Source organism: Pithys albifrons, chromosome 2, assembly GCF_047495875.1.
Source record: "Pithys albifrons albifrons isolate INPA30051 chromosome 2, PitAlb_v1, whole genome shotgun sequence".
In the NCBI taxonomy this organism is placed as follows: Eukaryota; Metazoa; Chordata; class Aves; order Passeriformes; family Thamnophilidae; genus Pithys; species Pithys albifrons.
In genome coordinates, this window is record NC_092459.1 from 107,299,576 (window position 1) to 107,312,594 (window position 13,019).

The 13,019-nt window shown below is 41.3% G+C and overlaps 1 protein-coding gene across 1 annotated transcript in view; it reads right to left on the reverse strand.

Moving 5' to 3' along the window:
* Positions 1–13,019, reverse strand: part of TTBK1 (tau tubulin kinase 1) — a 116,981-nt gene that overhangs the window by 45,338 nt on the left and 58,624 nt on the right. The window contains 4 exon segments of the mRNA XM_071581948.1: positions 355–913; positions 3,487–3,662; positions 9,765–9,984; positions 10,910–11,064. Coding sequence (XP_071438049.1) covers positions 355–913; positions 3,487–3,662; positions 9,765–9,984; positions 10,910–11,064 — 1,110 coding nt within the window.

Genomic DNA, 13,019 nt, shown 5'->3' on the forward strand with positions numbered 1-13,019 from the left:
GAAACTATGTGGAGAAGATTTGATAGAAGTACTTCCATACAACTAACCAGTTATTAACAAAACACTGTGGTAGAGCATAAGAGAACTGACTAAAGATACCCACAATCCCAATTGTGCTCTCCTCTTATTCCTGTGCCAATATGGCTGAAAGATCTCAGTCACAGTTGATCCTTTGAAGGGGATAATGTCAGGAACTACATGGAGTACTTCTAAGGTGTTCACAACATTTGCAAGTACTGTCAGAAGAGCTTCACAAGAGCATCCACACTTGGAATCAAATACTTCTCCAGCACAGCTGAGGTGTCCTAAAATGATGCTATGCTAGGCAACAAGGTACAGACCCAGGGATCTTACCTGTCTCTGAGGACCAGTAGGTTCAGATTCTCGTCTCCTTTGTCGAAAAGCTGGTGCTGAATGTAAGGGGGAGTGGGCTGGACTTCCTGCCTGCTGTTCATGTCTACTGTCAGATACTGTTTGAGAAGGTCCTTCATGTCTGTGGGAATTGTCCTCCTCAGTCACAGGCTGCATACCCCGACTTCGCCCATCATGTGTCTTTGGCCTGACTGCAGCATCTGCCCCCAGGCGCCTTCTCTCTTCACCATCTTCAATAGGCCTTAGTTCCTCAGGCTCCTCATCCGTGGTTCCAGACGTGCTTGGCTCAGCACCTGGGTGAAAGTCTTTCAGTTCTGTCTCCTTATCAATGATAACCCACTCCTTGCTATCAAAGTCCTCCTCCTCTGCGAGTGGCACTGAGCGGAAAGCATTGCTGAGGGCTTCGTGTTCCACTGAAGCAGACACATCCATCCTACCACTTGCCTGCCGGTCAGCCTGGCCAGCATCAATGGACAGCATCTGCGCTGGCTGGGAGGAGCATACAAGCCGTGATGGAGAGCCAGGAATATCCATTCGAGATCTAGAGACAGAACATGAAGCTATTAAAAATACATCAGGTTTGTGGTTAAAGACAGATGATAAAAGAAAACCTGTATAGTCCTCACTCATTTCTTGGTACACTTGAGAAAGGCAGGCTTAAGCAAAAATATTTCTTTAGAACCTACAATGGCATAAAGATGTTCCCCTAAAGTACTTCAGTATAACAGCCAATTCAGCATCTCTTTTCCTCATAGACAGGATCAAAACTATTTTCCCCCAATGACATGTTTCCCCTTTGGTAAGTTCTACTGGCTTGTGAAAAAAAAAACCAAAACAAACCAACAAAACCAAAACACCCCTAAATCCTAAATCTACTGTCTGATTAACTAGTGTCTCTTCTGGGTTCCTATAACCAGCTTCACTGTGCTCTCTCTATGGTAGCCACTGAGGCCTCTGAGGTGGCCACACAAGCTCTTCGAAGACAGCACGAATCTTCCATCCCATCGTGCATAGATAACCCCAAAATACTTTGAAGATGCAGAAAGAAAACATGGCAAGCATCCTTTTACAAAAGGTAGCATCATCTTTGGTGGCTGACAGTCTGAATAGCAGCAGCTTCTGCAGCCATGCAGAAATACCTTTCAAAAAGGCCCTGGAAGCTCCTTGTGCTTCAATAGCTCTGACAGCACCTCAGCTGGAGAAGCCAGTGGCAATACTGTTTTTCTGCTCCACAGTGTTCTGATCCATGTTTCTCATTTGGCCTGCATCTGTTTCTTGCTTTGCTTCTCCGCCTATCTCAGAGGCAAGCAGTTTGCTACACAAAGACAAAATGTGTGCTGCACAGATTTTTGGACAGCTGCAGTGTGGTTTACAAAGTGATTTCAACAAGGATCATCTAGGAGTCTTGCAGATTCTTCCAGGGAATGCTTTCCAATTTTTGATGAAGAAAGGGGAATTAGAGAAGGAGGTGAACCAAAGGTTGATGTAGATAAAGTCGAGAGCAAAAACAAAGATCTCAGCAAATGCCATGTGGTGGATCTGAAAGAAGCAAGGCTATACTTGTTAAAAATACTTGTCTTAAAAATATATTGCTGTGAAGATGGAGCACTTAAGTATGCAAACAGAATGAAAAATGATCTATACTGTGTGTGTGAAGAGCTGGATTTTAAAGAGCTATTGCTAAAAAAACCCCAAAACTTTGAATTTAGCCAATATCTTCATGCATTCCCCAGCAGAGGAGAGACACCTTGAGAGGAATAGTTTACGCCAAAAAGCCAAAAGAATTTCCTAGTGCTGGGAATCAATACTGTGTCATGAAAAGATGAAAACAGAATAAAGAGAGACTGTGTGGCAGAATGGGATTGTATTTGCACCATACTTGGTGCAGGCTACTTGGAAGATGAAAAAAGGAATTGATTTTAAAAACAGAAGCTGAAGAAAGAAGACAGGAGAAAGGGATGCATTTAGCATGATGCTGAGTAGACAAGGAAGAGTGGGAGAAAGAAAGAAGGGAGTTAAAAGCATTCAGTGAATATACAGGACTAGTGTTGTTGACTGCTTATAATGCCTTGTTTCCCTTCCTATTTTAAAAAGTCTTTCTTCCAAGCAAATTAAAAACCAAACTGGTAGCAAATTATTCAAACCCTAAATTATTAATAGCAACACAAACAGTCTCTTCTAAACTACAGAAAAGCATTAGATTACCCCAGCCACTCAGAATAAAACACTACCTAATACACTGCAGGTAGTGCTTGGGGTTCTTCCTCTCTCTAGTTCTACATTCTACTACTTTTCCAGCTACAGTCTCCTTATGACTATTCCCCTTGGCTAAAGTCTGTCAGATTTTCTCTGAGGAGAAGGTCTGTTTCTCCCCTACCTCTTTTAGAGTGGCCATTCTTCCACTACATTCTGCAACCACAGTTCATGCCCTGACTTTCAACAGGAAGCTGAAAGCAGATGTGAAGGGCATTACCAGCACCAAGGGTTTATGCTTTGTAATGTGTTCTCCAGCACATAATAGCTTAAAAAACTTCTTTTCATTATTTTTAAATTATTCTTGGGGTTTTTTGTTTATTTCTTCACTGTGGATCTGAGAGAAGGTACTCCTAATACCTTCAAAATCAAGGTGAAATGTGTACTTTTCACATGCAAACAAGCGCAACACTATATGCTGAAAAGTGAATACTACTATCACTACTAATGAAAAATAATAAAATAATAAAGTAATGAACCCACCAGATCAGGATTTGCCAGCTAGCTCCCAAAATACATGCACCCCTGTATGATTCATCCTTCCCTCCCACCTCAGGGCCAGCCAAAAGCTTTTAACTGTTACTTTATCTCTGACCTGATGCTTTGCCTTCCTTCTGAAAACGTCCATCCTTCCATCTGTGGAGTTCTTCCCATTCAGGGACAGGATGGGAATCCTTCCCACTAACTCTCCTTATTAAGAGACATGAGTTAATGCCTCATGAGAAAAATCATAAAGCCTATGAACTCCTCCACTCAGAAATGAACTTTCAGTGTCTATGGATCTAATGATTAGACTGGTCTCAATGGTCAATCCTCAAGACATTGCTAAAAGCAGTAGAAGGCTACAGAGGGTGAACAAACCTTCTTTCATGTGGATCCACTTTGCCATCAGCAGTGGAGAGGCGTTCTGACTCGGGGCTGTTCACACGGTGGTATCTGAGGGAGCGGACTTGGGCAGTGGGGGACTCTGGAGGCACTCGGACAGGTGAACTGGGGCAGACACCGTTCCTCTGCTCCTCTTCCACCATGCACTGAGTCTGTAGTGGGTAAACACAAAAAACATAAAAATCTGGCCAAGGAAGGACATTGATTTCCCATCCATCACTGTTGCTCTGTGCTTTCTTCCAGCACACAATTTCTGCTGCATTTTCACAATCCACACAAACAATTTCTGAAGGAATGCAAGGGTCCCTATATCCTGGCACTTATCTAGTATTAAAATAAGGAATGGATTTTAAATCAACTCAAATATTTAAACATCTTTACAAGGTAGCCTTTGCATTTCAACTACACTCAACAGTTGATCAAAAAGGAGTTATCATGGGTTAACTTACTGCATACACAACCCTAACCGCTTATCCAAGAGTTCCTGTTTGTCAACATTCATCTATGCATGGTCCATGCATTATACTGTGTGGGGAGGAAGGGGTTGAAAATGGAAGATTTGGCAAGGAGATAGTGTTATTTTCGCTCAAGATAACTCTGCAGTTGAGAAAACAGAGAGGGACCTGGGAATACTGACTGACAGCAGCCAACCATGAGCCAGCAGTGTGCCCAGGTGGCCAAGAAGGCCAATGGCATCCTGGACTGCATCAGGAAGAGTGAGGCCAGCAGGATGAGGGAAGTAATCCTTCCTCTGTACTTGGCACTGGTGAGGCCACACCTCAAGTACTGTGTCCTGTTCTGGGCCCCTCAATTTAGGAAGGATATTGAGGTGCTGGAGTGGGACCAGAGAAGGGCAATGAGGCTGGTGAAGGGTCTGGAGAACAACTTCTAGGAGGAGTGGCTGAGGCAGATGGGGCTGTTTATCCTGGAGAGGAGGAGGCTCCTGGGAGACCTTATCACTCTCTACAACAACCTGAAAGGAAGTTGTAGCGAGGTGGGTATTGGTCTCTTCTCCCAGGCAACCACCAGTAGGACAAGAGGACACAGTCTTAAGTTGACCATGGGAGGTTTAGGTTAGACATTAGGAAGAAGTTCTTCACAGAAAGAGTGATTGGACAGTAGAATGGAGGTGGTGGAGTCACCGTCCCTGGAGGTGTTTAAGAAAAGACTGGATGTATGTGGTAGTTTTAGCTAGGCCTCAAATTAGCAGCCTCAGAGAATCTATGTAGATTAGGAGAGACAGGTATCACCTGACTTAAGCAACCAAAGAAATATTTCATACCAGATGACGCAAACCTGAGATATGAATACAGGAGTAGGAGGTGTTCACTCAGTTCCATCATGGCTGAAGTAGAGGCAAGACACACAGCTACTGTCTTGGGCCCTTTTGCTGCCGCCGCTACTTTGCATTTTGTTTGCGTTCAGGGAAGTAGAAACATTTTGTTGTTATACTTTCTGTTTCTTGCTGGGTGTCTTTCAGGGTGCTTATGAATCTAGAGTGATGGAATCTGTTTTCGGTGGGAGGTAGAAAATTGTTGTTATATTTAACTTGTGTGTGTGTTGTATTATAGTTTTCTTTTAATTTTCTCTTTTCTGTATAAATATATATAGTTAGTTTAAGTTTAAACCTAGTTTGATGGTTTTTTTCCCCTTTCTCCCTTTTCTCAGTGTGGGAGGGAAAAAGACTGACTCTGTGTTGGGCAGTTGGCATTTTGCCAGCTCAACCCAAGAGAATGTAGCCCTTAGTGCCACGGTCTAGTTGACATGGTAGTGTTAGGTCATAGGTTGGACTCGATGATCTTAGAGGTCTTTTCCAACCTTGTTGATTCTGTGATGCTAAGAGTATTTTTCAGGGCATGAATTTTCACATACTGTGTTTCCTTTGTGTTGTTTTCTGTCTCATGAAAGAAATGGAATTGGCTCAAAGAAGAGAACAGAATGTTGCTAGAGACTTAAAAGCACTCTTTCCCTCAGGTTTGGGGGAAACAGAGATAAAAGTTTAGAATTGTAAAAACACAGCCTGGTGATGAATTTGAGAATGCATCAGGCCTTTGATATGTTAAACTCAGACTGGGATGGCACATTTGCCCCTGCTAAGTCTGGACTTAGCAGTGTATGTGTGTCCCTCCAATGAAGGAACGAATCTATCCTTCACACTTTAGCTGTAAGTCATGGATGTCTTGCTTAACCTGCATCTATCGATTCACATAATTGCAATGCACAAACTTTTACATCTGATGAACTTGATGTGACTAAGCCATCTCCTAATTATCAGGGTGGTTTATGTTTGTTTGTTTGTTTAAACCATGGTCCTCTAAACAAAGTCCTTCAGGACATACACTCAACCACAACATCTGTAAGAGCCTTCCATAGACTCAAGATCATGCAGGAACATGAACATGCTCATGAACACTCTATTGGTACATATTTCCTTTTTCATATGGTCTTAGTGAATTCATTTTTTTTAATTTAGCAGAAGATAAAGGAGCAAAAGTAGGTGACTAACACAGCTGCTTTCTGCCTTTTGCCTTCCGCAGCGCTGATTCCCCTTGGAAGAGAGAGCAGGCCTACTCAGGCAAAAGCATAGAGGCAGAATGGTCAAAGGGCTACAGCAGCAGTCTAGGATTTGCATTGAATACTGCTCTGTTGCCAGCCATGCAACATCAGCTACTACACACTGCTCTGTGTGGGAATGGGTTTGGATGTGCTAGTACAAGTTCCCAGTATGGAGAAAGCTTACCTTTCTCTGCTGCCTGCCCTACATTCACTTGTCCTCTAAAATGCCATAGGCTCTGAACAAGAGCAGCCTCTCAGTAAAATGCTGCTGATCAAGACAGTTGCTTTTGTGCCAGCAATGACTACATGGCAATTCAGTCTGTGTCCATAAATTAACAGACCTAAACCACTCAGGCTGGGTTTGGAATGCGTAACTAAAGGGCCTTTGCAGCCACAGAGCCTGGAAGAGAACTTTCAGGCATTAGAGAAAAAGCAGAATAGATGATAATGATATAATCTGTAATCCATTCATGGTCAGGAGAAGGTTAGTGACAAAGCAAGGTCAAATGCATCTATGAAAAGAGCAAAGTGCTGATGTAACTGACAGGTTGCACGCAACTTGGTAAGATCCAAGAGCAGAGAAATGGGGGATGGTGTGGGAGAACAGTGACAGTAAACCCTGTCCTCAGCACAGAAATGGGAGAAGTGGGACAGGAGATCTGAATTGTGTGAACAAAGAAATAAGGGTGACCTTAGACAGTTATTAGGAATTGAAAAACATGGCAAGATTCACTCATTGCCTAAATACAAAGAGCAAGACAGGGAGAGCCAGTTAATTGTAGTGCTACAAGACTGAAAGATGAAGGATGGTGATACTGTGAATAGCAGAAGAGTGTTTAACACACCAGCTGCCCTTGCAGTTCTGAAAGACACAAGGGATGCCTCAGATTACAAGCATTTGATGCCCTTGGGCATCAAATCTGCAGCATCGTTTTCTTCTCCATATAGTGACTTACTTAAATACAAAATTATTCTCTCTTAGAGAACACTCAGACTAAAGATAATAAGTCTAACAAAACATAAGGACAGGCTAAAGAAAACAAACCCCATGGAGAGAAAGGACTTCAGCTTTGGAGAGCATGATGCCTTGAGGCCTACTGCACAGACTGCTGCATAACTACAGACTTGTCACAACTGAAGTGCTCATTGGCACACTGACTAAATCCATAAGCTCCTTTTGCCAGTAACCTGACAACAAATAGCATATTCCCTGGTGGGAAAATGTTATACACAGACAACATAGAAATGTAATAAATAATATTCTGCCTTTGCTCCTCTGTAAAAAGAAAGAAAAAACCCATCCCATCACAAAGAGCTGTGTCAGCTGATATTCTTGCTGGAACAGTTCTGCCTGAAATGTCTCACAAACAAACATCTAGCCAGACACATCCTGCTGGAGCCTACCTGCCATATCAGCAATTAGGCCAAACAGTTCTTACAAACAAACTCCCTGCCTGCTACCAGAGAGTTTTGCACAAAATAACCAGCCAGAAAATGTTTCCTGCTATTATGAAGCCTGCAAGCTACACACAAACAGATAATGTGTAAGCTTTTTTGAATGCTATAAAACTCAAAGAAAACACCTTGAGAATTCTGAGAAGGAAAGGAAAAGACAAAAACTGGTTACCATAACCAAAAAATCTCTCCTCACTTTCACTTCTTCATTTTTATTCATCGCCACCACAAGCCCAGGCTGCTGGGCTGAAATGCTGACTGCCTGGAGAAAGCCAAAACTTACTATACTACATATGTGAGTCCTGCATCAAAATCTGACTTCATTCAGCCCAGAAAGCCTGCAAAACAGCTCATCATGAAAGCCCGATTTATGTATCACAAGCCACAGACTGCATCCTCACAAGCCTGCCAGACCCCCTGAGGGTACAGATGACCATCTCATATGACAGAAAGGCAAAGACCAAGGAACAGAGAGGAAAAAAAAAGGTAAAAACTGCTTCCTCCCCCCAGCTATACCAATATTTCTGCAAAAAGGTAGCTTTCTGGTGGCAAACTTTTTCCTTGCTTCTAAAAGTAACCTTAGCATTTTTTAAACTGTTCCCCATTTTCTCTCTCTCTCTCTCTCTCTCTGCATCTCTTGGCAATTAATTAATTTTAAAAATTAGTTTTTGAAATTAACGAATAACTTGTTTTGAGTTTTAATATTGTTCAGGAAAAATATTTGAACCTAAGTTATTTCTGCAATAATTAAGCAGATTGTAACAGAGAGTCACCTGTTATGCAGTGGATCTTGTAGAAACCCCTCGTTACTCTAGCTGCTCTCATGACAGGGCTTGTGAATGACAGTGCTGGGTACTTAAAACATGACATAGAACTAGCATACAGAAAGGACATTTAGGACTCCATTGTGCACATCTCAGTCTGACTGAAAGCATCAAGGCACCTGATGCTTTAAAGGAACAGCAAAACACAACAGAAGTTTCTGTATGTTGTGTGAACAGAATTGTCCCTCTCTGCCAGACTTTTCTTATTTCATGCACCTTCAAATGGAAACTTCTGGGAATGCACACAGTTACCAGTGAGAGATGAAGAAGTGATTTGAAGTGGGTTCATAATTCCCAAGTGCTGCTGCTAATGTTCCATACATACAAGACATTGATTTGAAGTATTTGCATTGGAGAATTTTAAGCAAGTTAGATCAGATTATTTCTTGTCCATGCATGTTTTTTCTAATAAGACTAAGAATAGTGGAGATATCTACATTGCTAAAATAAGGACTAACTTTGTGCTACTAGAGACGGAAGTGAATTCTAGTCAGGCCCAGAAGACTGACAGATTTAACATGTTAGTCCACAAATGTCCATTAAAGACAGGTTTGTGACATGAACCTAATATGCCCTGACAACATTTAAGATGGATGAACATCACACTACTAACAGATCCTGTATGTATCTGATGTACTGCCACAAATACTAACCTACTCACAATATGTAAGGTGATCTAATAAATAAAGTAGTAGATTCTGATACTAAACATTTACTATAATATCATCATCATATGGGGATGACTCCAAGAAATTAATTAAGATTTACTAGACAGAACTGAGAAACATCTTAGAGATTAGGAGGAAAATCAACTGAAGTATACACTTCCTGCAAGCTAAAAAGTGCACTACGGTTTTGGAATGCAGAAATATGAGAATATTAAGTGATGGTTTCTTTCACCCCTCACAAGGGTGAAGCCATCATTAAATGCTCCTTATAGATTGTCCTACCCTTAGAAAGTAAAGTTTAAAAATAAAGGAAGTGAAAAATTAGTGAGGATTCAAGACACAGAAAAATACAGCTTATGAAGACATCTCTGATTAAATTTATTTACTCAATAGGTTGGGACACAATAAAATTTTCGTTTATAATTTCCAAGCTTCGGGCATTTCTGATATTGTATCAGCTATGCAAGGACTAGAATTTCCTTGCTTGAAGTATCAAAATCCTAGATAATAATATGATTGTAAAAAAGATTCACTTTAGCATTGCTGGCCCCCAAAATGTCACTGGCACAAAGATCCAAATTAATCCCAATGGTTTTTACTCTGTGAAAAAACTTCCACAAGGAAACTCCTCAATGCTGTTTGGCCTGTACTATATAGCATGCTACATCAGTGGATCTGAGTGGCTTCTAGCAGTCTGTGAAACCATGGCCCTAAATCCAACAGCCACAGGAGATAAGAAAATGTTCTTTACTTTGCTGATGCTGATCCTGAGTTTGTTGCGATTCACATCTGTCTCTTCCCAAACTTCACCCTCATTGAAAGCAGTGTTTGGAGCCTGACCAAGACCTTCCACTGGCCGGCTTGACAGGATGGGAGGAGCATTTTCTTGATCACTCAGATGTTCACCCTGTAGGACATCCTCAGTGTTCTCACGAAGCAAGTCCCCAGGTACTGGAGTGACATTAACCACCCTGTGGAAAAGATGATACAAATTATCAGTATACAAAGAAGAAGGTCTATCACTCTGTCCCACAGGAATTCCTTAGCAGATTTTAGGGTATGACCAGGTTGAAAAACAGGCAGTCAAGCTTTTTCCTAGATATGATAGCCTGAACAAGAACATGAGGATTCCATCTAACATAAAGCCACAAAGCCAGTGAGTTGTATCAGTGAAAGCATCTTGGGACCCTTGATACACAAGCTGAAAGCTTTTTCAGAAGTGCCCATCACAAAGTATTGAGCTTAGAAGAAACTTCCCCCCTTTGCATGAGCAAATGAGGCTTAATAGGCTTTACAGCTTTTATCTTCTAAAATATTACAAGGGATTCTTGTTATCCCCTAATGTCAGCCCCCTCAAAAGTACCAAGACAGACTAGTGAACAAAGCCTTACCATTTTTTAGTTTGGATTCATCTCCATCTCTGAGCATGGATGTACCTTTGCAACAGCACATGAAATATTCTGTAACGGCTGAGGAACTGTGCTTGAGGTGTGACCAGTACATGTACTCAGCTGTATTTAGCTCAGTATCGATCCCAAACCCACCCCACAGCAAGGCATCAACAACCTTACAGCAGGCACTCTCACAGAAGCTCCAGGAATGTATGCCATATAATATGCAAAATATACAAGTTCCATTGATCCTGCTCAAAGGTTTCCAGGCATCTCTTAATGTGACTCCAACCCACACACTCATCCTCAGTAGAAAATGCATTTTCAGCACAAGAGTCTGAAACTGGGTGCCACCACCTCAGACATATGTTATAACATATATAAAGTCAAATCAAGTGGTAGTTGCCATGTAGCTCCAACTTCCCAGGATCATACTGGTCTTGAAAAAATGAACTTGTTACTGAGTTTGCTGTCTATAGTCGACTGGTGCAACTGCAACACTTACCCAAACATGGCTGCTGTTTGCCTGGTGTTTTGCTGTGGTGGAGTTGAGGTGCTAGTGGACAACAAGATATCTGTACCAGCTTTCTCCCAGTCAAAGGCTTCATTTTCAGTGATGCCTCTTTCTTTCATGCTATTCTCAAAAACGGACATGATTAGCTGTAATAGATTTACAAGAACAATTTATGTTAAGTAGCTGAGGGTGGCTGTCAGCAAAAACCTGAAGTATGCACATGAGGACCAAGTGCAGTTTATAATCTCCATTTGCCCATGAAAGGTACTAAGAAATGAAAGCAAATGTTACAAAATTGCAAGTTGTTTCTTAGGCTGGTTTTGGCATGGCAAGTGAAACTTCTTCAAATCTATAAAAGAAATGCAATATTTTGACACTGATTTGATGAAATCTTGCAGTTGCCTTGTTACTCCAAATCTAAATCTGTAACTTCAACTCAATTTTTCTGTAGATTAGACATGTGCAGAGTAGTACATTTGGTATGTAAAGTTCAAGGGCTGCCAGAAGAAAAAAATGTAACAGGAAAATGCAGTCCTATGGTGCAGACTCATTGCAGTGTCTGGCTCAAATGCTTGGTCAGGAGCTCTATGTTGTGCTTATGCACAAAGTAGGCTGACGTATTTGACTGTGTAACAAAACTGTAAAAGAGATGATACAACTTTCTGTATAAGACAGCAGGTACAAATGTTCATGCTGATGTGCTTTATGCTTGTTGCTTTCTAAGAATCGACATTAGGAGAAAACTATTGTCAATAGTGCTCCATGCACCAATGGATTACTCAGATAAATATGATGTTCTGCTGTCAAAGGGAAACCAGATGCTATAGACTAACAAAGCTCTATGTGAGGTCCCACATTTCTAATAAAATTATTCAGCTAAATAATGCAGAACTGACAGGATTCAGTCTAAAATCCATACTGATAGAGAACGTGGTGGCAAACACATTTAGCTTACAGTATAGAATTAGCACTAAGGTATGAGTAAAAATTACCATGAACAAATATCCTATTTCATAGAATCATAGAATCGATTGGGTTGGAAAAGACCTTTGAGATCATCAAGTCCAACCCTTGGTCCAACTCCAGTCCATTTACCAGATCATGGCACTCAGTGCCACGTCCAATCTCAGTTTAAAAACCTTCAGGGCAGGTGAATCCACCACCTCTCTGGGCAGGCCATTCCAATGCCTGATTACTCTCTCTGGAAAGAATATTTTTCTGATCTCCAACTTAAATTTTCCCTGGCAGAGCTTGAGCCCGTGCCCCCTTGTCCTATTGCTGAGTGCCTGGGAGAAGAGACCAACCCCTACCTGGCTAGAACTTCCCTTCAGGTAGTTACAGACAGTGATGAGGTCACCTCTACGCCTCCTCTTCTCCAGGCTAAACAACCCCAGCTCCCTCAGCCTCTCCCCATAGGACTTGTGCTCCAGTCCCTTCACCGGTATTCATATTCCTGTTCTGTTTATCAGCATGATCAGAATGACAAGAGAGTCTGTCATTTCCTACTACCATTCATTAAACTGCAGTAAAATGTTTATTTGCAGCTTTCAGATGAGCCATCTTTTTCTTCCTTTTTGTGACCTAGAACACTAGAGTTAGGTGCTCCACTTATGCAGTAACATTTGATTAAAAGAATTTCCATAGCTGGTCAGACCAAGGTACACGTAACATCTCTCCAGTGTGAATATGACATAGTAGTGGTAGCAGCTTCTTTGTCTTGAAAGGGATTTTACTGGTGTGACAGTTAAATATGATAGGATTGTGTTTCTGCTTGTTGGACTCCTCTCATCTCTGATGGAAATGGGCATTAATTTGTCTAATTAATTATTGAATACAGAAGCTTTTATATTTATACCTACCTTCTGGCAAAGAACACACCAATTACGTGAACTACCTTCCTTACTCATTCCAACCTGTGACCTGCTAATTTCATTTGTCAGTTCCTTATTTTTATATCAGAAGAAGAATAATACAATAATTTTCCATTCACTTCTTGAATTCTGCCTTTGATTTTAAAGATGTCATGGACATGTCAGTATACTTTTTTTTAAAGTGTACTGTCCTAGTCCAATCAGTCTTTCCATATCTGAATCTATCTCTA